General features: G+C 58.2%; 3 protein-coding genes across 10 annotated transcripts; 1 reads left to right on the top strand and 2 right to left on the bottom strand.

The window, feature by feature from the left end:
* Positions 1 to 102: 102 nt before the first annotated feature.
* On the top strand, positions 103 to 15,172 carry MED25 (mediator complex subunit 25). Of its 8 annotated transcripts, none has more exons than XM_090050315.1 (20): positions 103 to 365; positions 2,045 to 2,090; positions 3,481 to 3,605; positions 4,032 to 4,130; positions 4,437 to 4,557; positions 5,759 to 5,915; positions 8,306 to 8,436; positions 8,523 to 8,613; positions 9,296 to 9,480; positions 9,651 to 9,788; positions 9,902 to 9,987; positions 10,291 to 10,348; positions 11,105 to 11,212; positions 12,530 to 12,718; positions 12,850 to 12,954; positions 13,210 to 13,284; positions 13,518 to 13,745; positions 14,294 to 14,486; positions 14,964 to 15,067; positions 15,112 to 15,172. In XM_090050315.1, exons 1-20 carry the CDS (start codon positions 223 to 225, stop codon positions 15,118 to 15,120), a joined length of 2,391 nt encoding a protein of 796 aa, XP_089906441.1. In that variant the 5' UTR covers positions 103 to 222; the 3' UTR covers positions 15,121 to 15,172. The 8 variants fall into 8 exon arrangements, with proteins under 8 accessions (XP_089906441.1, XP_089906439.1, XP_089906442.1 ...); XM_090050313.1 differs by having other exon boundaries at positions 12,847 to 12,954; positions 15,112 to 15,170; XM_090050317.1 differs by having other exon boundaries at positions 284 to 419; positions 12,847 to 12,954; positions 15,112 to 15,171.
* Positions 15,173 to 15,645: 473 nt separating this feature from the next.
* LOC149863849 (gonadotropin subunit beta-2-like) lies at positions 15,646 to 16,667 on the bottom strand. The gene is made up of 2 exons (XM_090049939.1): positions 16,203 to 16,667; positions 15,646 to 15,904 (listed from the first exon to the last, which is right to left on the bottom strand). The coding sequence occupies exons 1-2, from the start codon at positions 16,665 to 16,667 to the stop codon at positions 15,674 to 15,676; spliced, it is 696 nt and encodes a 231-aa protein (XP_089906065.1). The 3' UTR covers positions 15,646 to 15,673.
* Positions 16,668 to 18,699: 2,032 nt separating this feature from the next.
* On the bottom strand, positions 18,700 to 21,563 carry SAXO3 (stabilizer of axonemal microtubules 3). The gene is made up of 5 exons (XM_090049932.1): positions 20,894 to 21,563; positions 20,551 to 20,739; positions 20,011 to 20,172; positions 19,715 to 19,842; positions 18,700 to 19,015 (listed from the first exon to the last, which is right to left on the bottom strand). The coding sequence occupies exons 1-5, from the start codon at positions 21,254 to 21,256 to the stop codon at positions 18,700 to 18,702; spliced, it is 1,158 nt and encodes a 385-aa protein (XP_089906058.1). The 5' UTR covers positions 21,257 to 21,563.
* Positions 21,564 to 21,661: the final 98 nt, after the last annotated feature.

Genomic DNA, 21,661 nt, shown 5'->3' with positions numbered 1-21,661 from the left:
CGCCATCTTGACCGCGCGGAGCACGCCGGGGAAGCCGCGCAGTTACTATGGAGACCTCGGGGGGCGGGGCCTAGGCTCCTACACTCACGCGGAAGCGAAGAGGAGATACTTCCGGTGGGCGCCGGAAGTGGGTCCCTACGGAGGCAGGTGGGGCTCGCGTGTCCATGGTAACTCCGCGGGACTGGGAGGTGTCGCAGTGACCTATCGTCCGCCCGCGGGGCGATGGTGGTGCCGGGCCCGGAGGCTGCGGCCGTGGGCGGGCCTGGCGGGATGGTGGCCGATGTGGTGTTCGTCATCGAGGGCACGGCCAACTTGGGGCCCTACTTCGAGTCGCTGCGCAAGCACTACCTGCTGCCCGCCATTGAGTGAGTGCCTTCCCCCCCCACCGGTGAACTCCGACGCCGGGCTTTAATGACGAGGTGGGACTTGTCCTGATGCCCTCCCCTGCTTTGAACACAGGAGTCCAGGCTCCAGCCCTGCCGTGTTTGGCTCTGCCTGCTCCCCCACAACCCAGCTGGGGAGCCCCAACTTGCCGTGATTCCCCCCCGCCCAAGAGCTAAGGCGTCCAGGCTTTAATGTTGGTCTGTGACTCCTGCAGCCTGCCCCGTGCCCCCCATAGTGAACCCAGGCATCCGGGCTTTAATCCTCCAACACCTGGCTACGGACCCCCCAGCTGCCCCAGTGTCCAGCCCCAGCAGCTGTGGGACCCCCCCAAGGGTGCTCCCCCACCCTAACCTACACTGGCAGGGTGAGCCTAAGGATTCAGGCTTTACCCCTTTAATGCTCTGCTGTGTTCCACCCACCCAGCCTGCCAGAATGACCAACCCCTCCCCCCAACACCTGACCATGCCCCCGCCCCCCAGTGCTCAGCCTCACCATTGCTGTCACTTGGGTAAACAGTATCCCATCTTAACCCTTTAATACCTGATTATGCCCCCTGCCCTGATGCCCATCTATGGGCACCACCCCAAAAACTCCCTGCTGCAAGACCTCCCTCCTCTTTGCCCCATAACCTGCCCAGATGCCTGGATACCATGCCTGTCCTGCTTTATTTAATACCCAGTGATGTGTAGTCCTCAACTCTCCCTGTTCTTCCCCCCCCATACCTGGCTCCAGCCCCAATTGGATTAACACATCTAACACCTTCTCTATGCCCCTTCATCTCCATCCTGACTTCCATCTTTGCTCCCCCACCACTGATGCCCACTTAATTATCCCCTTAGCCTTCACTTGATGTCCATGTCTCACCCCCCTGACCCTGATGCCTGGATATGTCCCCCCCCTGGTTCTCAGCACCTGGCTACAGCCTCCTCCTCTCCCTCCCTTCAGTGCCTAGCTGTGTCCCCTCATCACTGTTCCAGCTACAGTCGTCCCACCCCCCCAATGCCGAGGTATGGGACCCCTTAGCCTACCCTCAATGCCCAGGCCCTCACCTCCCTGTCCTTGACACCTGGATGTGTTATCACCAATGGTCCCCAACACTCAGCTACAGCCCCCTGTGCCCCCAGTGCTTCGTTGTGACCTCTTTTCTCTACTACAGCTCCCAACTACAGTTCCTCCCCTCCATGATGCCCAGCTATGGGACCCTCCCTCCAACTTATCCCTGATACCCAGCACCTGAATGTCTGGCCCCAAATGCCCCACCCTGCTGTCCCTGTCCTCATCCATGACAGCTAGGCCCTCTTGACACCAGGTGGACACCTCCATCAGTGGAAGCAGCTGGTCTGTCTCCCCAGCACAGCTCCATTGAAGCAGGATGAGGCCTGCTCACTACTTGAATGGGGAACCTCCAGATAGGGGGGAGACCTGCTCCGTGTCTGTCAGTTGGATCATAGCTGTCTTTTCTCACTTTTCCTGAGCCACCCTAGCCCCCAGCAGTCCCACCCCCTTCCTGGCACCCTCCCACCTATGCCCTAACAACCCCCCTGCCCCCACAGGAACAGCCCAGTTCAGTTGCCCCACATACTCCTGCTCTGCTCCATCTCTCCTCCAGCCCCACTAACCCCTTCCCTATTTCAGCTCTGGCTTTTTCCTCTTGTCACAGGTATTTTAATGGTGGCCCACCAGCTGAGACGGACTTTGGGGGAGATGTAAGTAGGCAGCACAACATTGCCTGGAGAAGGGGGATTTTATGGCCCAGCAGTGTCATTTTGGGGGCAGCTGTGGGGCAATCCCATGTGTGTGTCCTGCCCCACCCCCCGGCCTGCCTCTGGCAGATTGTCATGGAGGGTGGGATGAGCACCCTGGATCCCTCCATGGCCTGGGTGTGGGCATGGTATCACTTGTGGGTGCAGGAGTGGCCTTCCTGGTGTCCCAGCACCCCCTGCCAAGGGAGGGCATTTTGGGGGTACCTGGCATCTCCAGGCAGTGGGGTTGGAAAGCTGGTCAGGGATGTACCACAAGCTGGTCTTTCACAAGGGAGGTCAGGGTGAGATGTTCAATTTGCTGATTATTCCTTAGGCAGGGATGTACCACTTATGGGCAGTTCCCAGGGGGATGGGGTGGGGTGCAGGGGTGGTGCGTCATTCCTGTACCAGGTGCCCTTTGAAATCTTCATGTTCTCCTGTTCACAGTAGGTTGTGGGCATGCAAGGTGCCCCTGCTCACCTTGAGGGTTCCTTGGGTAGTACTGTGGGGGGCATGTTATACCCTGTTCCCCTGAGGGTTAGGATATGGGTGGGACAAGATGAACTGTGGGGTGCTTTTCAAACTCTACCCCCACCCCCATTTTTCCTTAGAGGTGGAAGGGGTTTGAGGGGCCCTGGAGATGCCCCTTTGCAGAACACGGAGCTCTAGTGGGTTGGTGGACCAGGATGAGGTGCAGTAGCCCAGTCACACTTCACATGCTAGCAACTGATTCCTCGTGGCCCTGAATGCCTGGGTCCTCTACAGAGCTTGAGGCTTAGCTGGAGCCTTAGGCTAATGTGGGACAGCCAGGGTGGGGCCCAAGCAGGGAGGAGGTGAGGAAGGTGGGAGCCCACCTCCTGCTACTGGTGTCCCTGGCTGTCTAGGGGGCGGGGGAAGTCCAAGGTCCTCTCCTACCCTGGGAGTGACTGTGCAGAGGGCCAGGCTTGGCAGCAGCAGGAAGAACATGGGTCAGCCAGGGACAGTGGTAGTGGTGGGTCTTCTTCCGCCCCCCTCCTTCCCTCCCTTAACCAGGTGGCAAACCATGCTGGGAAGGGGGAATGGAAGGGGAGTGCCAAGAGTTGGGGTGGGGATGGAATTTAACCTGCTTCAGGGGCTCAAAAATGTTCCTGGCAGCCGCTGCAAAGCGATATACTGCCTGGTAAGTGTGGGGGAGGTTTTATCCCACCCCTTTCCTCCCCCAACACTATCAGTTGCATTCCCTGCACCTCCCCTTTGAAATTCCTAGGTTACCTATGACAGTGGGATCCCTTGGGGAGTGTAGGGGCTGAGGGGAGTGCCAGGGGACCCTGATGTGGCGGGGCTCCTGATATGCCTTACCCCTTCTGTCTGCCAGTATGGGGGTACCCAGTACAGCCTGGTAGTCTTCAACACTGTGGACTGTGCCCCAGAGTCGTACGTGCAGTGCCATGCCCCAACCAGCAGCGCCTATGAGTTCGTCACCTGGCTTGATAGCATCCAGTGAGTTGTGGGGGGTGCTGTGGTAAAGCAGGCAGTTCTGGGTTTGCAGGGCAGATGGAGTGGACTGTAGGGTGTAGACAGTTGGGGGTGAGCTGGAGCCTCCCAGTTCTCCTTGAAGAATGGGAGGCAGGGACATGAAAGCTGGGAAACCAGGATTCCTGGGTTCTGTCTAGCTCTGAGAAAAGAAGGGGTCTGGGAGCAAGGATGCCTGAGTGAGGGGAGTGGAATACGGTGGGCAAGATCAAGGGGCTGGGAGCTAGGATGTTTAGGTTCTAGCCAGGTTCTGGGTGAAGGGGTCTGTCTGGTGGATTAGATCAGGGGGTCTGAGCCAGGACACATGGGTTCTATCCCAGCCTTGGGAAGATACGGATTCCCTCCAGTGAGTCAAGCCCCATCACTGAGCCCCCTGTCTCCTTCCCCTCCCAGGTTCGTGGGCGGGGGCGGGGAGAGCTGCAGCCTCATTGCTGAGGGCCTCAGCACCGCCCTGCAGCTCTTTGATGACTTCAAGAAGATGAGGGAGCAGATGTGAGTTTTGGGGCTGGGTATGGGGGGCAGCAGAGGTGCCATATAGGAACCTCTATATGGAAGGCAACACGATATACTGCCTGGTAAGTGTGGGGAAGGTTTTGGCCATGGCTTCAGAGGGGCCAAAGGGGGGCAAGCATTGGACCCCAGGGTCTCAGATGTGCAATTCCCACTGCTGACGGGAAGACAGTTTCCCAGCATGCCTTATCCCTGGGGCTGGAGCACAGCATGCTGTGATGCGTAGTCTCCATCAGTTGGCCAACCGTGCCCAATGGATTCTGTCCTTCTCTCTTCCCTGCAATGCAGAGGCCAGACCCACAAGGTTTGCATCCTGATCTGCAATTCGCCCCCCTACCTGCTACCGGCTGTGGAGAGCACCACCTACTCTGGCTACACCACCGAGAACCTGGTGCAGAAGATTGGAGAGGTGAGCCTGGATGCCTGGTTTCTCTCTCACCTGTGGGAGGAGAGTGGGGTCAGGTGGGTGAGAGCAGGGGAGTTGGGAGCCAGGATAACTGGGTTGTTTCCCAGCTCTGTCACACCAGTCAACATATTTGGGGCCAGAAAGGAATTTTATCTACCAGTCAGATTGCTGTGGACTGTGGGCAGCAGTGGGGTTTGGGAGATTTCCCTTCCACCATAACCTCGGGCATGGCCTCTACCTGGGATCTCTTGAGCATATATTAACAACCTTGCAGCAGTGGGAAGTTGGCTGCCATGGTTTCCTCACTTTACATGTGGAAGGTTTGGTGATGTCTTGTCATGTCAGGGTTAACAGTAGCTTCACTAAGAGTTTAGATTACGAATTTTTACAGGATGATTTGGATAGGGCTGATCCTGCCTCAGGCAGGAAGCTGGATTAGATCAGCTGTTCTCAACCTTTTTCCTACTGGGACCCATTTGCCAAGATCACTGGTTTGTCCCAACCCACACACACCTGGCCCTGCCAGTACATGACCCATAGCCCCCTGCTCCCCCTGCCCTGCCTCAGCACCCAGCCACCTTCCCCCAGTGCTAGCAGGCACCTGCAGATCCATCCCCTCCACACACACATGCATGCATGTGCACACGCACACATACGTATGCAAATACCACCTCACCCTGACAATCCCCAAGCCCTGACCCTCCAAACACCACCACTCCCTGTACATTCACCTTCATTTGTTTTCTGGGGCTGCTCCTACAACCCTGCCTGGCTGCATGCTGACCACATCCCCAGCAGGCACTTGCAGGCTGGAATGCTGCAAAAGCATGAATTTCCCCTTGCAGGCTGGAACACTGCCATCCTGCAAGGGGAAACCTGAACTTTCATGCATTTTTCTGGTACAGGCTCATGATCCTTAGAAATATTCTTGCAACCCACTTTTGGGTTGCGACCCATGGGTTGCAAAACACTGGATTAGATGACCTGTGGAGGTCCCTTCCAGCCCTGCTTCTCTGATATTATGAGCAGGGTCTGGCAGGTGAGAGCAGTGGGGGACTGAGAGCCAGGACACCTGGGTTCCTTCCAGCTCTAGGAAGGGAAGAGGTTCTGGAGTGTTTGAGCAGAGCAGGAAGCTGGGAGCCCAGACTCCTGGGTTCTCTTTTCTGGCTCCAGGCCCTCGCTCACCCCCTCCTCCTCTTCACAGCGTGGAATCCACTTCTCCATTGTTTCCCCCCGAAAGCTGCCAGCGCTGCGCATGCTTTTTGAGAAAGCCGTGCCTGCTGGCATGATGGAGGCTCAGCCCAAGGACTACAGCCAAGACCCCAGGCATATGATCCTCATCCGTGGCATGGCACTGCCAGGTATAGGGTTGAGGAGGGCACTGGGGCTGTTCCCAGCTTGCCTTGGGTGGGAAGAAGTCTTGAGGTCACCCATATGGGGCCAGAGGTCACACTAAGGTCTTGGGGTCAGGGGCTAAAGGTCATACTAGGTCATGAGGTTGCCCGGACAAGACCATATGGGCTCTCCCTACCTGGATCAGGGGTCACACTAGGGTCATAAAGTATGAAGTGGAGTGCCCAGGGGTCAGTCCTGGGACCAGTTTTGTTCAATGTCCTCATCAGTTACCTGGACAATGGCCTGGAGTGCTTGCTCAGCACGTTTTCTAAATGACACCAAGCTGGGGAGAGTAGTAGATACATTAGAGCAGGGGTTGTCAACCGGGGGTACATGTACCCGGGAGGTAGTTGGGCCGGTCCTAAGGGGTATGTGCAGGTCACCTCCTAGGGCCAGGGTGGGGCGAGGACAGTGGTGCCCCTCTCGGGGTGGGGAAGCTTGCACACAGCAGCTGCCACCACCACACACCAGCCTGGTGAGCTTCTCTGCCCCACAGAGAGGCACCAGTGAGCATGCTTGCCCTGCCCCAGCCCTGCTTCTGGGTGGTGGCGGCACTCCACCCCCACCCACCTGTGTGCTTTCCCTGCCTCCTTGCTCTGTCTGGCCATGTGCTAACCCCCAGCCTCGACATTTGGCCATATGCTCTGCCTGCTTGGTGTCCAGCTGCCAGGGTTACTTAGACTAGGTTGAAACCCCCGTACTAGAGGGTAAGGCTAGGATTCAGAGCGACATAGACAAATTGGAGGATTGGACCTAAAAGAATCTCATGAGGTTCAACAAGGACAAGAGCAAAGTCCTGCACTTAGGTTCGAGTAGTCCCATGTACCAGTACAGGCTGGGGGCTGTCTGGCTGGGCAGCAGCTCTGCAGAAAAGGATGTGGGGGTTAGAGTGGACAATAAGCTGAATATGAACCAGCAGTGTGCCTTTGTTGCCAAGAAGGCTAATGGCATACTGGGCTGCATTGGTAGGTGTGTTGCCAGTAGGTCAAGAGAAGCGATTTGCTTCCCTCTATTCAGCACTGCTGAGGCCACATCTGGAGTACTGTGTTCAGTTTTGGGCCCCCCACTACAGAAAAGATGCAGACAAATTGGATGGAGTCGAGCGGAGGGCAACAAAACTAGGGAGGGGGCTCACTTATGAAGAAAGGCTGAAGGAACTGGGCTTATTTAATCTAGAGCAGAGGTTCTCAAACTGGTCTGCAGATCACTGCCGATCCATGATCTCCATTCATGTGGTTCGTTGAAAGGTTGCGGAACAATCAAGAATATCTGTACTTGTAAGGTACAACTCGTATTTTAATATCAGTAGTCTTGTGCTCTGATTTGTACAACAAAAAAAAGTGTAAGTGGTCCACCAAGACCCTCAGCAATTTTCAAGTGGTCCCTGGAAAAAAAAGTTTGAGAACCACTGGTTTAGAGAAAAGGAGACTGAGGTTCAAAAGAGGATGGAGCTAGACTGTTCTCAGTGGTGGGAGATGACAGAACAAGAAGCAATAGTCTCAAGTTGCAGCAAGGGAAGTTTAGGTCAGATATTCAAAAGAATTTTCTCACTAAGAGGGTAGTAAAACATTGGAACAGGTTACCCAGAGAGGTGGTGGAAGCTCCATCCTTGGAGGTTTTCAAAACCTAGCTAAACAAAGTTTTGGCTGGGATCATCTAGTTGGGGACAGTCCTGCTTTGAGCAGGGGTTTAAACTAGATGATCTCCTGAGGTCCCTTCAACCCTAACTTTCTATGGTTCTGCCATTGACATCATAGATTCTGATGGGTTCTGAGATCATCCTGGTGTGGAGGCCAGATTCAGTGTGGCTTCTCCCTGCAGGTTTCAGAGGTCATGCTGGGGTCACAGACTCCACGTCTTTGGGGGCCAGGGTCATAGTGGAGTCAGCCCTAGTGTGGAGACAGAGTCACAGATCTGCCCAGCTTGCCCTCTGCCCCCAGGAGGCTCCAAGGTGGTCTAGGTTTGGAGGGAGCTGTGGACTGACCCCTTCTCCCTGCTTCATAGTTTCATAGTTTCTAGGGTCGGAAGGGACCCGAGTAGATCATCTAGTTCAATCCCCTGCCATGGCAGGAAAGAGTACTGGGGTCAAATGACCCCAGCAAGGTGTACATGTAGCCTCCTCTTAAAGACCCCCAGGGCAGGAGCCAGCACCACTTCTCTTGGAAGTTGGTTCCAGATCCTAGCTGCCCTGACTGTGATCAGCGCCTCCTGATATCTAGCCTAAATCTACCCTCTACCAGCTTGTGACCATTATTCCTGGTCACTCCTGGCAGTGCTCAGGGGAACAGGGACTTCCCCAGTGCCTGTTGATCCCCCCTGACTAGTTTGCCTGCTGACCTCTCCCTTCTCCTTTTAGTAGGTGGGAGTACAGCCTCCAACACCATCCAGCCCAAGCAGGTTGTTCCCCAGCCACAGCTTCCCACAGTGCCCCCCCAGCTGCCACCGCCCCCCCAACAGCCTCTGCCATCTGCGTCGCAGCCCTACCAGGTATGTCAATACCCACCAAGGCTGGGGGAGGAGGGACATCCTGGCTTCTGGCCCCCTCTCCCATCTCACCCTGCTGTGCCCCATAGGTAACCCCGTCCAACTCCCTCAATGCTGCCCAAGCTGCTGCACAGTCTGCAGTGGAGGCTGCCAAAAACCAGAAAGCTGGCATCACACGCTGTGAGTACCCACCCTAGAGTGAAGGAAAGGGGGAGATGTTCTGGGGTAGGGAGGATCCTGGGAACTGACAGCAAGGGGGGTTTCCTGGGGTAGAAAGGAGGGAGTGGGGTGGGGTGGGGTGAGGTGCCTGGATGGTCATGGGGAGCTCCCCAAGTGTGTAGGGAGGGGGTGAAGATCTGGGCATGGGTGTGGTGTCCATCCACACACAGCCTTCAGTGAACTGATCCAAGCCCCAGGCTTGGGTAAGAGTGCTGCCACGGTGGCCGAGAGTGACTCACTGTTTTGAATATAAAGCGAAACTAAGGATTAGTTGCCTTTGGTAGATTCAAGAAATGAAGTCAGGCTTCAGTTTCCATGTGCACACTCAAAGCATCGTGTACTGTGGGAGGTCTGGGAACTGATGGGGATTGGGGGGGGGGGTATGGAACTGGGAAGGGTCCCCAGGTGGGATGAAGTTGGCAGTGGGAGAGGGGCAAAGCCCTGGCATGTAGTGGCTGGGCATGCCAGGCTGGGAATCGGGGAAGACAAGAGGTCTTGGGGTGGGCTGGGGGAGCCCTGGAGGATTCTGGGAAGGGGTCTTAGAAAGAATTGGAGGTCCTGACAAAATGGGATGTCTTGGATGTGGGAGGGGCAGAGGGTCCTATCTGCCTTCCCCAGTCACCTCCCTGCTTTTGCCCCGCAGTTCCCATGCCAACGGCCTTCACCCAGGGACCTGCCCAACCCCTCCCTGCTGGCTCCGTGCCCCCCATGGCCCCCAAGATGCCACCATCTTCCCAGCCCAGCCTCGTCTCCACTGTCACCTCTGGCTCTGGCCTGCTGCCCCAGCCACCTGGACAGCCCCCTCCTCAGCCTGGCACCCCAACTATGGTAGGTACAGTCCACTCAGGGAGCTGAGGGGCTTTTCCCCACTAGGGAGTGCCAGCTCTGATCCAGCCCTAGAGTAGGGGCACAGGCTGGGGTCTTTTCCCTCCAGCGGGAGGGCACTGGCAGGGCCTGTTCTAGGCCAGACGTGACCATGCTGTCTTGTCCCCCCACAGCCTAGCAGTGTGGCCCCCAGTGGGGTGAGTGTGGCCCAACCAGCAGCCTCCCAGATTGGGGCTGCCCAGTTGCCCGGGGCCCAACAGACAGTCGCCAACAAGGTGGTGGCCTGGAGTGGCGTTTTGGAGTGGCAGGAGGTGAGTGTGTTAAGCCTGGGAGAGGGCCAAGGAAGGAGCCTGGTGCCAGCATCTCTGACTCTCCCCCTCCCTTGTCTGTCTGTCTTTCTGTCCAATCTTCTATCTGCCTGCAGAAGCCCAAGCCAGCCTCTGTGGACTCCAACACCAAGCTGACCCGCTCACTGCCCTGCCAGGTGTTTGTCAATCCTGGGGAGAACTTGTGAGTGTTTCTCTATCCATGTCTGTACATCCAGAAGTGGCTCTGACAGACTGATCTCATTGTGGTGGGGAGGGGACACGGTCATTGGGGCTGGGAGGGCTGTACGTTGGATGGGGTTGAAGGTCTGGGGGTGGGGTTACCGAGTGGGACAAGTGTGGGGTTATGGAGATGTTGGGGTTTAGGGGATGGGGCTAGTGGGAAAGGGTAGAAGCTATAGAGTGAGTGGTAGCAGGGCTGTGGCATGAGGGTACTGGGGAAGGGAGGTCCTTTCTCTCACTAACTGCCACCCTCCCGACTTCCCAGGAAAACAGACCAGTGGCCCCAGAAGCTGATCATGCAGCTAATCCCACAGCAGTTGCTAGTAAGTCCTGGGGAAATTGAGATGGGGATGGAGAAGGCAGCCTCCTGTTGTTGTGGGAGCCAAGCATCAGAGGGGTCACCTGGAGGTGTTCAGAAAGAGGCTGGACAGTCCTTGGTCAGGGATGATTTAGGTGTAACTATGTCCATATTCTGCTATGGGGACTTCCCAGGTTTCTGGGCTTTGCTGGTTGTCCCCTCCCACTTTCTGCTACACATGTCAGGGTATTTTTAAGCCTTTCCTGCCTGGTCAGATTGGTATAGACTGGGGATGGGGGGTTGCCTTCCTCTGGTAGGGGGTGTAGCCTCTACCTGCGATCTCTCAAGTATATATTAACAACCTTCTACAGCAGCAGGATGTTGACTGCTGTGGTCCCTGCTTTACCTGTGGCAGGTTCAGCTGTGATGTTTTGTGTTGTGTCAGGGCTGACAGATGTTTTACAAAGAGTTTAGATGATGGATTTGTAGGGGATGGTTTGGCTAGGGCTGATCCTGCCTGAGGCAGGGGGTTGGACTAGATGTGACCTCTGCAGTTCCCTTCCAGCCCAACTGCTCTGTAATTTCAAACTCTGCTGATTTAACACTTGGGGTGGCAGGGAGCACTGATGGGAGGGTACGTGCCTGCTGAATGATGCCTGCACACAGGAGGTGCATGACCCAGCACAGTTCCTTCTCCCCCCTCTCGCTTTCTTGGGTATGTTTTGGGTGGGGAGAGGGGAGCAGGCCATGGCATGGCACTAACTCCCTTCCCTCCTCACAGACCACACTGGGGCCCCTCTTCCGAAATTCGCGCATGGTGCAGTTCAACTTCACCAACAAGGACCTGGAGTCTCTCAAGGGGCTGTATCGCATCATGGGCAATGGCTTCGTAAGAGACTGACCTCTGCCCCCCCATCCCCTTGCCTCCTGGCTATGCCCCATCTTGGCCCCTTCCCCACCCAGGGTACCTCCTGTTCCCTATCTCCTCCCTCTCCTCTCCCCCAGCCCATATGGGACATCTAAGCGGGTGACCCTCCTCCCTTAACTTTTTCATGCAGCATCTATTGCAGAGACATGTGTGAACACACATCTGTGTTCCTCCTCACCCCAGTGCCTGCTGCTCCCACTGACCCTGGGGACTGGCCCTAGGATCTACAGGGCCCCAAGGAGTTATCCCCTGCCCCCTTCTAGGGGAAGTTTTGAAGGGACAAGAGACCCCTTGCTCAGTGCAGAGATGTGGCTGGCTCTAGTGCATTGCAGAGCTGTGCACACAGGAACCTCTTGGCTAGTGCCACAATGTAGAGGGCCAGGGTTTGGGAATGTTTCTTGTGGGAGAGGGGCAAGGGGCCCTGGGTTAGGGAGGTCTGACCTAGGGGTGGGGTCTGATTCCCACCCCACCACACAACACCCTGCAAGTGGTGGTGAGCAGAGCCTATCACAGGGGTGGAGTCTAACCCTGCCCCTATTGCATAAGGGCTCTGAAGCTCCCCTCCTCCCCCAAACTTCTCTAGTGAGGCAGTATCCCTGTGGGGGGCCATGGGCATGATCAGATGTTCCCCCTGCAAGCAGGGTGTATAGGAGAGAGCAGAGCTTATCCTAGGGGTATTGCCTGAGGCTGCTGCCCTCCCCCACCTCACAAATGGCCTGACTCTGTAGTAAGAAGGGCTTCCCCCAAGCGGACAGGGCCTTCTCAAGGGGATGGGGCCTCATGTGCCCCCCCCCCCAATCTCCCTTGCAGGGGAATGCCTGCACTTTCCCTGCCTGCTCCCTTGCAAAGTGGCTTCTTGGAAGGGAGGGGGATGTTATATTTTCAGGGCAGGGCTTAATCACAATGGGCATGGTCTAACCTTTTCCAGTGCAGGGCAGTAACCAGCTTTTGGGTGTGGTCTATTGCTTTGGAGTGGGGCCTATCCCAGAGGTGGGGTCTAGCTCCAGTGGATGGGGTCTACCTCTCTGGTACAGGACAGCTATCACCTAGGGGGTGACTTATTCCTTGCAGCAGGGCCTATCCCAGTGGATGATGCCTGACCCTTTCCATTGCAGGATGGTGGCTAGCTGGCAGTATGGCCTATTCCGCTGGGGCTGGGGCTGTCGCTGTCCCAGTGGGTGGGACCTCACCCTCTTCCGCGCAGGACAGTGGTCAGGTGGGGGCATGACCTATTTCTGAGGAGCACGGCTTGACCCCCTCCACCCATCTCATTGGCAGGCGGGCTGCGTGCACTTCCCCCACACCACACCCTGTGAGGTGCGGGTCCTCATGCTCCTGTACTCCTCCAAGAAGAAGATCTTTATGGGGCTGATCCCGTATGACCAGAGCGGCTTTGTCAACGGCATCCGCCAGGTCATCACCAATCACAAGCAGGTTCAGCAGCAAAAGATCGAGCAGCAGCGCAGTGTGAGACACCCCTGCCCCTCTTCCCCCCCCTCAGCCTCCCTCCTCAACCCTCCAGCTTAGGGGGCTTCCCTACCCAACCATCTTCCACTTCTCATTGCTTTCCCCCCCCCCCACACACACACACACAGCAGCTGAGCAGCTCCCAGCCCCTGGGCTCAGCACCAGTGCCCAACACCCAGCCCTTCCTGCCCAAGCAGCCAGGAGCCCTGCCCGTCGCACAGGGAGTCCAGCAGCAGGTAAGGATGAGGGCATTCTGCCGAACCAGTGGTGGTGGGGAGGGGGTTGCTGAGTGGAGTGGGGGTGCGTCTTTGGAAGAGCTGTCTTGATGGTGTGGGGTTGGGGGAGTCTGGGGGTATTTAAGAAAATTCAGTAGTGGGAGAGCAGCAGCATGAAGGTCAGTGATTCCTTGGTTTGATTGGGGTGGGGGAGGTGCTACTGACCAGTGTAACCAAATGCTGTCCCCATAAGCTGATCCCTGCCCTTCCCCCCAGATGGCTGGCCAGCAGGTGAGCCCTGGGATGTCCCAGGTGGGCATCATGGATGATCAGCAGCGACAACAGAGTCTAGTGAGTCCCTGCCCAGACTGGGAGGAGATTGGTGGGAGAGCGGAGTAGATTTTGGTGGTGGGTGATCCTTCCACCCTTCCCCCGCCGCAGCCCAGCAGGTCTCTGAGCTCTGGTTGCTGCTTCTTAAGGGGATTTGTGCTGAGACAAGGCTGTGGGAGGACGTTATTCCCCTAAGGGCAGGCAGGGGCTGGTTCCTGAGTAATCTACCCTCCAACCCCCTCTTTTTTTTGCAGCTGCAGCTCCGGGTCCAGCAGCAGACAGCAGCTACACAGCAGCCACCGCAGGCCCCACCCCAGCCTCAGCCGCAGCAGCAACCCACAGCCCCTGCCCCCCCCCAACCTCCCCCAGCACCTGGGGCCCCCCAGGCTGGCCCACAGCCTACACAGGGTGGGGCTTTGCTGAGACCCCAGAACCCTGGTGCCAACCCCCAGCTCCGCAGCCTCCTTCTCAGCCAGCAACCTGTGAGTATTTAAACCTGGGGAGAGGATCCTTGTCCCCCTTGGAACTCCAGTGGACCCCTATAATGAACCTCTGCTCACTCTGAGGGGCCTAGGAGACCCCTTAACCTGCTTCCCCCCCCCTCCAATTCCAACTCTGGCCTACTGTGGGGGCCTCCAAACTGCTTGCCAGGCCTGAAGCTTCCCCATACCAGTCCCTACCCACACTGGGATGCTCCCAGTATCATTCCCAACTCTAAGGTGTCCTGGCAGCCTCCATCTTCAGCCCACTGGCTTGGCTATCCATGCTCCACCTCCAGCAGAGGGTGACCCTGTCTGTGCCCTGGCCTAGCCCTGTCAACATGCTTGGTATGGAGTTGGGGGTTGCGCCCCTGGATACCCTCCCCATCCACACACAGCTCCAAGTTTCTGTTCTCCCTGGTGGGTGGGGGAGGGATGGGAACATCTGCTTTGGTGGGGAGGCACTGATATCAGGTCCAGCTGGGAAGTGGGGAGAGTTGCAATGCCTAGTGCCCCATTCCTATTCCAGTGCGTCTCCCTCCCCCCTGCAGCCCCAGGCAGCCGTTCCCCAGTCCCAACAGCCCTTGCATCACCTCCAGCAGCCAGGCCAGGGCATGCTGCCCCACCAGCCAATGGGGCAGCCCTTGGGGCAACAGCAGCTCCAGTTGCCTGGGCAGCCTCTCATGCATCAGGGCCCTGGACAGCAGTGGCCAGGACAGATGGCGCCACGGGCACCACTGCCAGGTAAGTGGGCAGGGTGGGCGCATGGACTGGCAAGCCCTGCGTGAGCACCTTCATAACGTGCTCCACCCCAGAGACTTGCATCTTGGTGACTGGTTATACAGGGCCCCCTCACCTGCCCCCAGCATGCCCTGTGTCAGAACCAGTGCTGGATGAGGGGTCCCTGTATAACCAGCCCCTGACAGGTCCCCAGCCAAGAGCTGGCTGTATCTCAGTGCCAGGTTCAGGGTCTCAGCATAGCCACCACTGTTGCACCCACCCCAGAGGTGGCTGGCTCTTGCACTGAGCCCTGTATGATCAGAACTGCAAAACAACTTACCCCAGAGCCAGCTGCATTTCAGGGGAGGCAGCCCATATAACCAGCCCCCTGTGTGCCCCACCCCAGAGCCAGCTGCATCTCAGCACTGGGCAAGGGAGCCCTGTACAAACAGCCCTACCTTCCCCCCACACCAACCCTCACCTGCTTTCTCCCCTCCCCAGGTCAGATGCTGATGAACCCTGGGCCCCGGGGCCCCGTTCCCCAGCCGGGGCTGCAGCAGGTCCAGGCTCCCAGTGTCATGGAGGACGACATCCTCATGGACCTGATATGAGCAGGGTGGGAGTGGCACAGCCCTGCCCTCCCACCCTGCTCCCATAGAGGGGTGTGACTCCCTCCGCTCCTCTGTACCATATATTTTTTGCACTTCTCATTAAACCACCTGTTTTTCCCAACCCCAAGGCATTCCTTGATCATGTTATCATAGTACTACCCCTTCCCACAGCCAACCTGGAACTCAAAGAGTCCTGCTTTCTCTCCCACACTGTGTACCCAGCAATCCCATCTTCTAGGGGATTACAGCAGTAGGGAAGAGAGCAGTAGGGGAGCCTAGGAGCCTGCATTCTCTCCCATGTCTGAGAGCAGAGTGGAGTCTGATGGGTTACAGTAGTGGGAGCTGGGAGCCAGGACACCTGGATTAACTTTCTAGGCTGGGAGGCCAGACCCCTACATACTATCCCAGCTCTGGGAGGGGAATTGAGGGCTGGTGGATTACAGTAAGAACTGGGAGCTCAGACACCTGGGTTCTTTTCCAGCTCTAGGATGGGGAGTGAGGGTCTGGCAGGTTTGAGGCCTGGAATTGTTTGCTCCTGTACCAAAAGACAAACAGACGGATGTGGAGCCGGGCTGCCGTGGGGATGCTTTATTGCCAAGTCTAGGCATAGCCTCCGCGGGCGCTGCAGAAATCGGGTCCGATGCTCTGGACGGTGCAGTCACTGGAGTCCATGGAACAGAGGCTGCAGTGGCAACTCAGGGCCACAGGGTAGGTGAAGGTGGGGTCGGTGCCAGGTGGGCAGGCAGGTAGCACCAGCGACTCATAACGCACCTCACGGTACGTGCACACATGCTGGGCCACAGGTGACAGCGCACTCTTGTACACGGGCTCCTGGGGGCAAAGGGAGGGAGGCCATGGGTGGTACTGTGCCCTAGCCCCTCCCCACACACACACATATCACCCCCCTGCCCAGCCTGCTCCCCTCTCCTATGCCCTTGATCTCCCTGCCCAGCCTATGCCCATCGCTGCAGTGCCAGCTTCCCTACAGACCCTGCCTGCCCCACAACCCTGCCTCATCTGCTGCTGCCCATTCCCCCTCCCCTGTGTCCCCATACCCCTCCTGAAGTACTGCTAGGCCCCACTGCCTGGCCACCCTGGGCATCATTTATCCCCACCCCAAGGGCCTCACCTTAGTCTGACAGTACCCACTGCAGATGGCTGTGGTAAAGGTGATGCACAGGGGACAGGCTTCCTTCTCAGCAGCCACTGTGGTGTTGACAGGTCGGCACAGGCGATGCCCACGGGTGGCCCCTGGGGCTGCAGCTGCTACTAACAGGAGCAGCACCAGCTGCAGCACCCTCTGCTGGCAGAAAGCACCAGGATGGGACACAGGGCCTCTCCTGCCTGACCCCTTCCCCTCCCCCCCCCCAGTTGGGGTCATTGGGCATAGGGTAGGCATGGAGCAAGGGCCTTGCCCTACCTCCCCGGGGGAGCTGGTACCAAGTGAGAAGAGCAGGTGGGTGCTGACCCCCCCGCCGCCTTCCCCCTGCTCCTCCATCCTGTATGGGGCAGTAGAACTGCCGCCTCCTCCCCACCGCCAAGTTGGAGCATGCTGCCACCCTGTGGGTCCCCATGTACAGATCCCTCCTGGCATATACCTTTTTGTTTGTTTATTTGTCTTTTTAAGGAAAAATTTTTGTGTCCAAAGTCACATCTGTCAAATCAATTCCAAATCCATGATTCATTCAAGAACTGTATGTGGCCCTGTTACCGGCAAGCATCCTTCACCCCTGCCTAGGGTTTCAGATGCTTCCAAATCCTTTACCAGGCATCCTACATGCAGACCCCCAAGCCCAAAGGCTTGGGGTTCAGATGCCTCTGAGTTTTGCTTGCCCTCAACTGTATGGCTGACAGAGTAAGCTAGAGAGGAGTCTCCTCCCTCCTAGCATATACCTGGAGGATCTAGACCTGAAGGGAGGGGAGAGTGGGGTTAGAGCAGAGGGATCCCAGGACCCCAACACAGAGATATAGCCCAGTCCCCTGAGCTTATGTACCCCTGTACCATGCTTAACCCTGGGCTCACATCCACCCTTGGGCACAGCTCTTCTAGCAGCCCCAGGGACACCCCTCCCTGCTCCTGCCGTGTGTGTGTGTGTGTGTGTGTGTGTGTGTGTGTGTGTGTGTGTGTGTGTGTGTGTGTGTGTGTGTGTGTGTGTGTGTGTGTGTGTGTGTGTGTGTGTGTGTGTGTGTGTGTGTGTGTGTGTGTGTGTGTGTGTGTGTGTGTGTGTGTGTGTGTGTGTGTGTGTGTGTGTGTGTGTGTGTGTGTCCTCTTCCCCCACCTCCCAATTTACAGGCCTCCTCATGTGTCTATCCCACTGTCCATGGCTGTGTGCAGCTGCCTCCTGTGCCCCCTCCTAGCCACGTGCACACCCCTTCCTGGTACCCTCTGTGAAGTTATGGGTACTCTCTTCCCACGTGACCCCCCAGCCATGCACACTTGCCCCATGTATGTTGTCCCTTACCCCCCCACACACATACATACACAACCCTCAGGTACATGCTCATTTGTACCTGCCTTATGCCCTGCCACCTTGCACACACATGTGCCCATCCTTCCCTCCTTTCTAGCCACACACCCCTCAAACCCCAGTCACCTCCTTAGGTGCCCCCACAGCCTTGCCCAGCCCGTACCTGGAACCTGCCCATGTTCATAGTGCCCCTTCTGTGCCCCCCCTACACACACTCAAACCCCTGGTGCCCACTGGCCATGTCCCACCAACTTCCTGCAGGCATGGCCAGTGTAACCCATCCTGCCCCTGCAAGGAGACTTCCTCCTTCTCTCCTTCCCTCGCTCTGTGCACCCACAGAGCCCTGGGCTGGGCACTCACCTGCAGGGGCCTCATGTTGCTGGCAGGGCTGGGCAGGAAGTGGTGTCCCTCTGTCCCCGTTGCCTGTTATGTACCCACAGGGCCAGCCCCCACTTATATCCAGACCTCCCCAGCCCCACACCCCAGCCTCTCCACCCACATATAGCACCCAAGGCCGCCTGGGCACAGGGTGGAGGTGGCCTAACAGCCAAGGCTACTTGGGGGTGGCTTCCGGCACGTATGCTCTCTCCTCCCCACCTCCCCCCTCTTCGCAACCAGGGAGAGAACCTAGGTATCCAAGCTACCCCAAAGTGCACTGGTAGGGAGTTCATAGCCAGTCCAGCTCCAGGAGGGTGTGGGGTCTGGTGGGTGACAGCAGGTGAGTTGGGAGACAGGACATGATTCCATCTCAGTTCTGGGAGAGAACCAGGGCCCGGTGGGTTTGTGTTGGGGGCAAGTGGGGCAGGGGCTCAGACACCTGGGTTCTCTCCTAACTCTGGGAAAGGGTTGGGGTCTAGTGGGTTAAATCGGGGGCTGGGAGCCAGGACACCTAGGAAGGGACTGGGGCCCTCTGGCTCCCTTGTCTCTCTCCAAGGGCACCCCTGCCCCCTCCATTCCCTGGTGCCACCCACACCTGCTGGGTTACCAGACAACAAATCTCCATGGCCTTGCAGCCTCTGTGACATGCCCCTGACCCCATCCCAGCCTCTGTGCTCTGGGGTTGTGGTTGGGGGGAGGGGCAGGGCCCAGCCCTGCCCCAGTCATGGAGACCCAGAGCCCAGTGGGGGCTGACAGTGCAGCATGTTTGTGGGCTAGGGGTCACATGGGGCCTGGTTTGCCACTCCCGTAACTCTGGGCCTCTGTGCGGTACATCCCATGCAACGCCAGGACCTCAGGCAAGGCAGCCTGCGCGTGCACGGTGGGCTGGTGTTGCCTGGGACCCAGGCAAGTTCGGGCCCACTGCAGCACCCCAAAGGACTCATGTGCCAAGCTGAGCGCCCGCTGGTGGGGCATGGCAGGCATCTCCATAGGCAGCCGCAGGGAGCAAGGGGCACGGTCACATGGGGGGTAGGGGCAGGGAAAGGGTAAGGGGAGGCCCCCTGTCCTCTTGTGGGTGAGACCCTGCAGCTCCTTCCTGTAGAAAAAAAATGAGGGAGTTGGTTGCCAGCCCCACTCCTGTGCCATCAGACCCCTGCCTGCCTGTCCCCCCCCTGCATCCTCCCTCTCCAGAGAACTCAAGGGTCTGGGCTCCCAGCCCCCCCCTTCTCCCTCTGGCCTGTTCCCCTCCCCAGGACCACTATGCAAGTAGAGCCCACTGTCCTGTCTTCCCCCTCCGGCACCTCCTATGTCCCCTCCTCTCCTCTCCCAACAGAACCCAGGTGTTCTGATTGCTACCTCTCTTCCCCTAGATCATGGGTCCAGCAAGCCACAACCCGGCAGTTACAGCTAAAGATATCCCCACCATTCAGGCAGTGGTGGGGCCAAACCCTGCATGGGGCCCTGTGGAAGGAGCCACAGTCTCTCCACCTGGCTCTGGGGGGCCACGGTTTGCCAGTCCACAGGGATTGAGAACCCCTGCCCTAAATAAAACCCAGGCCTCATTCCCACTCCCCCTCTCTGGGGGCCTGAGTGTTCCCCCCATCCCTGTAGAACCCAGGTGTCCTGGCTCATAGCCCTGCTCCGCAGGTGTTCCTACCCTACTCCCTTTTACTTCCCTGCCCACCCTAAGCAGGATGTAGGAGTTCTGGCAAACACCGTCCCAGGCTCCAATCCTCTCCTTGTTCCCCTTTAGGGAACCCAGGGGTCTGGGGCCCTGTGCCAAGGGATGCCGTACTGGGAGAAGAGCCGGAAGTCGCGGGCAGTGACAGAGGCATAGGGCTCGAGCTGGTGCAATGCCCCCTCCTCCTGCAGGTAGAAGTGGCGCCCAGCCAGCACTGGGTTCTGGGTGGTGGGCACCGCCCGCTGCAAGGCAGGGACACAGGAGTCAGTGGGGGAGATGCTGGGGTCAGGACTGTCACTCAACCACCCTGCGGATCCCTCACCCCCATGGCAAATCTTCTGGGGCCCCCCTTTGTCCCTCCTCCCCCAGCCCTCCCTCTCCAGCCCGTCTTGATCTCCTGGGTCCCTCACCTTGGAAGGCCCATCACGGTGGTGGTCAACCAGGCATGGGGGCTGGGCCCCAGGAAGCTGGGCACCATCCGGGGCCAGGCTGGGCCAGCCAGGGAAGCGCTCCCGCATCTCGCTGACCAGGTGGGCTGTGGCAAGGGGGAATCGCCAGGCGTGGAGATGCAGCTGGGTGGGGTACATGGGGAGCATCAGTGCACAGCAGGGACCCCCCTACCCCTACTTCAGCCCTCCAACCCCTGCCTGGGCCTTTGCACTTGCCCCTACTGCAGGGAGGGCATCATATCCTCTTGTTTCTCAGGAGGCTGGCTGAACCTGGAATGGAAGCATCTGGCCCCTTTCACCCTGTGCCACCATGCTCCTCTCTCAGGGCTGGGAGAGAACCCAGGAGTCCAAGCAGCCAGCCCCACCTTGCTCCAAGCGCCCAGCCTGCACTTCCTTCCCAGCCCTCAGAGAGAATCCAGGTGTCCTGGTACGAACCCTGCTTGCACTGGAGACCCTCCCCTTGCTTCCCCCTGCTGGTGTAGACTCTAAGCACCCCCTCACCTTGTCCTGCAGATCCTTATTAAAGTGCACCTTCCAGTGTGGTGGGGGGATGGGGTGGTGGCGCTGGCTGAGGACCCCTCCATGTGTTTTCACATTGTGGCACAGGCCTGTGGTGGTGGCCAAGTGCTTGGTGTCCCCCTCCTTCCACAACTGCTCAGAGCTGGGGGGTAGGGGCTGATGCAGGGTGGACTAGGGAGGGGAGAGAGAGGAACTAGATCCCCCCCACCTCCCAGAGTGGGCAGAGCCCAGGAGTCCTGGCTCCCAGCCCCCCTGGCTCTAGTCCACCAGCCCCCTCCCAGAACTGGACATGGAACCCAGGCATCTGGGTTCTGACCACACTCACTTGGGCAGCAGGTGGCAGGAAGGGTAGAGGGGGCTGGTACTCCAGCCCCACATCACTGCTGGTGAGGTGCCAGTCTTGCCGGTGGTGCCAGTGTCCCCCCTCCATACCCACCAAGGGCTGGGGGCCAGGAGCCAGAGCCAGTGCAGTGCCCACCATGCCCAGGCTGCCTGGATTGTTGAGGAGGGGGGGATGTTTGTGATGGCTGTTGCCATGGTGCTGTAACCTGGCACGTGACTCAGAGCAGCTGAGCCGAATCCCTGGGTTCCCTTCTAGTACAGAGAGGGGGTGAGGGGCTCGTGGATTGGAGGAGAGGGGGCTGGGAGCCAGGATGTCTGGGTTCTCCTGCCAGCTCCCAGGTGGCATGAGGGCCTGGCATAGGGGGCTGGGAGCCAGGACACATGGATTCTTTCCCAGCTTTGCGTGGGGAGCAGGGGCTAGTGGCTAGAGCAGTACAGGGACCAGAGCACCTGAGTTCTCTTCCCTTCTCTTCCAACACCAGAAGAGGTTTGTCCCCCCAACCCCATCTCAGAGACATGGTTCTTCCCTGTTCTGTGGGGTGCAGAGAATTTGCTCCCAACCCTTTATAACCTGCAGCCCCCCTGCACCCTCCCCCAATATTGGGGTGCTCATGGCAACCTTTCTATGGGTCAGGAGCTGCTGCAGTTCCTCTCTTCTGCCACAAGGGAGAGCCAGGTGGCCATAAATCCCCCCCCCCCCACCATTCCCACAGCCAGGGCTGGGGGGGCAGGGGACTGTAGCTTGGGAACA

Source organism: Crocodylus siamensis, chromosome 5, assembly GCF_052110815.1.
Source record: "Crocodylus siamensis isolate JL-2025a chromosome 5, ASM5211081v1, whole genome shotgun sequence".
Lineage (NCBI taxonomy): Eukaryota > Metazoa > Chordata > Crocodylia > Crocodylidae > Crocodylus > Crocodylus siamensis.
This window is presented reverse-complemented; position numbering and strand designations above follow the sequence as displayed.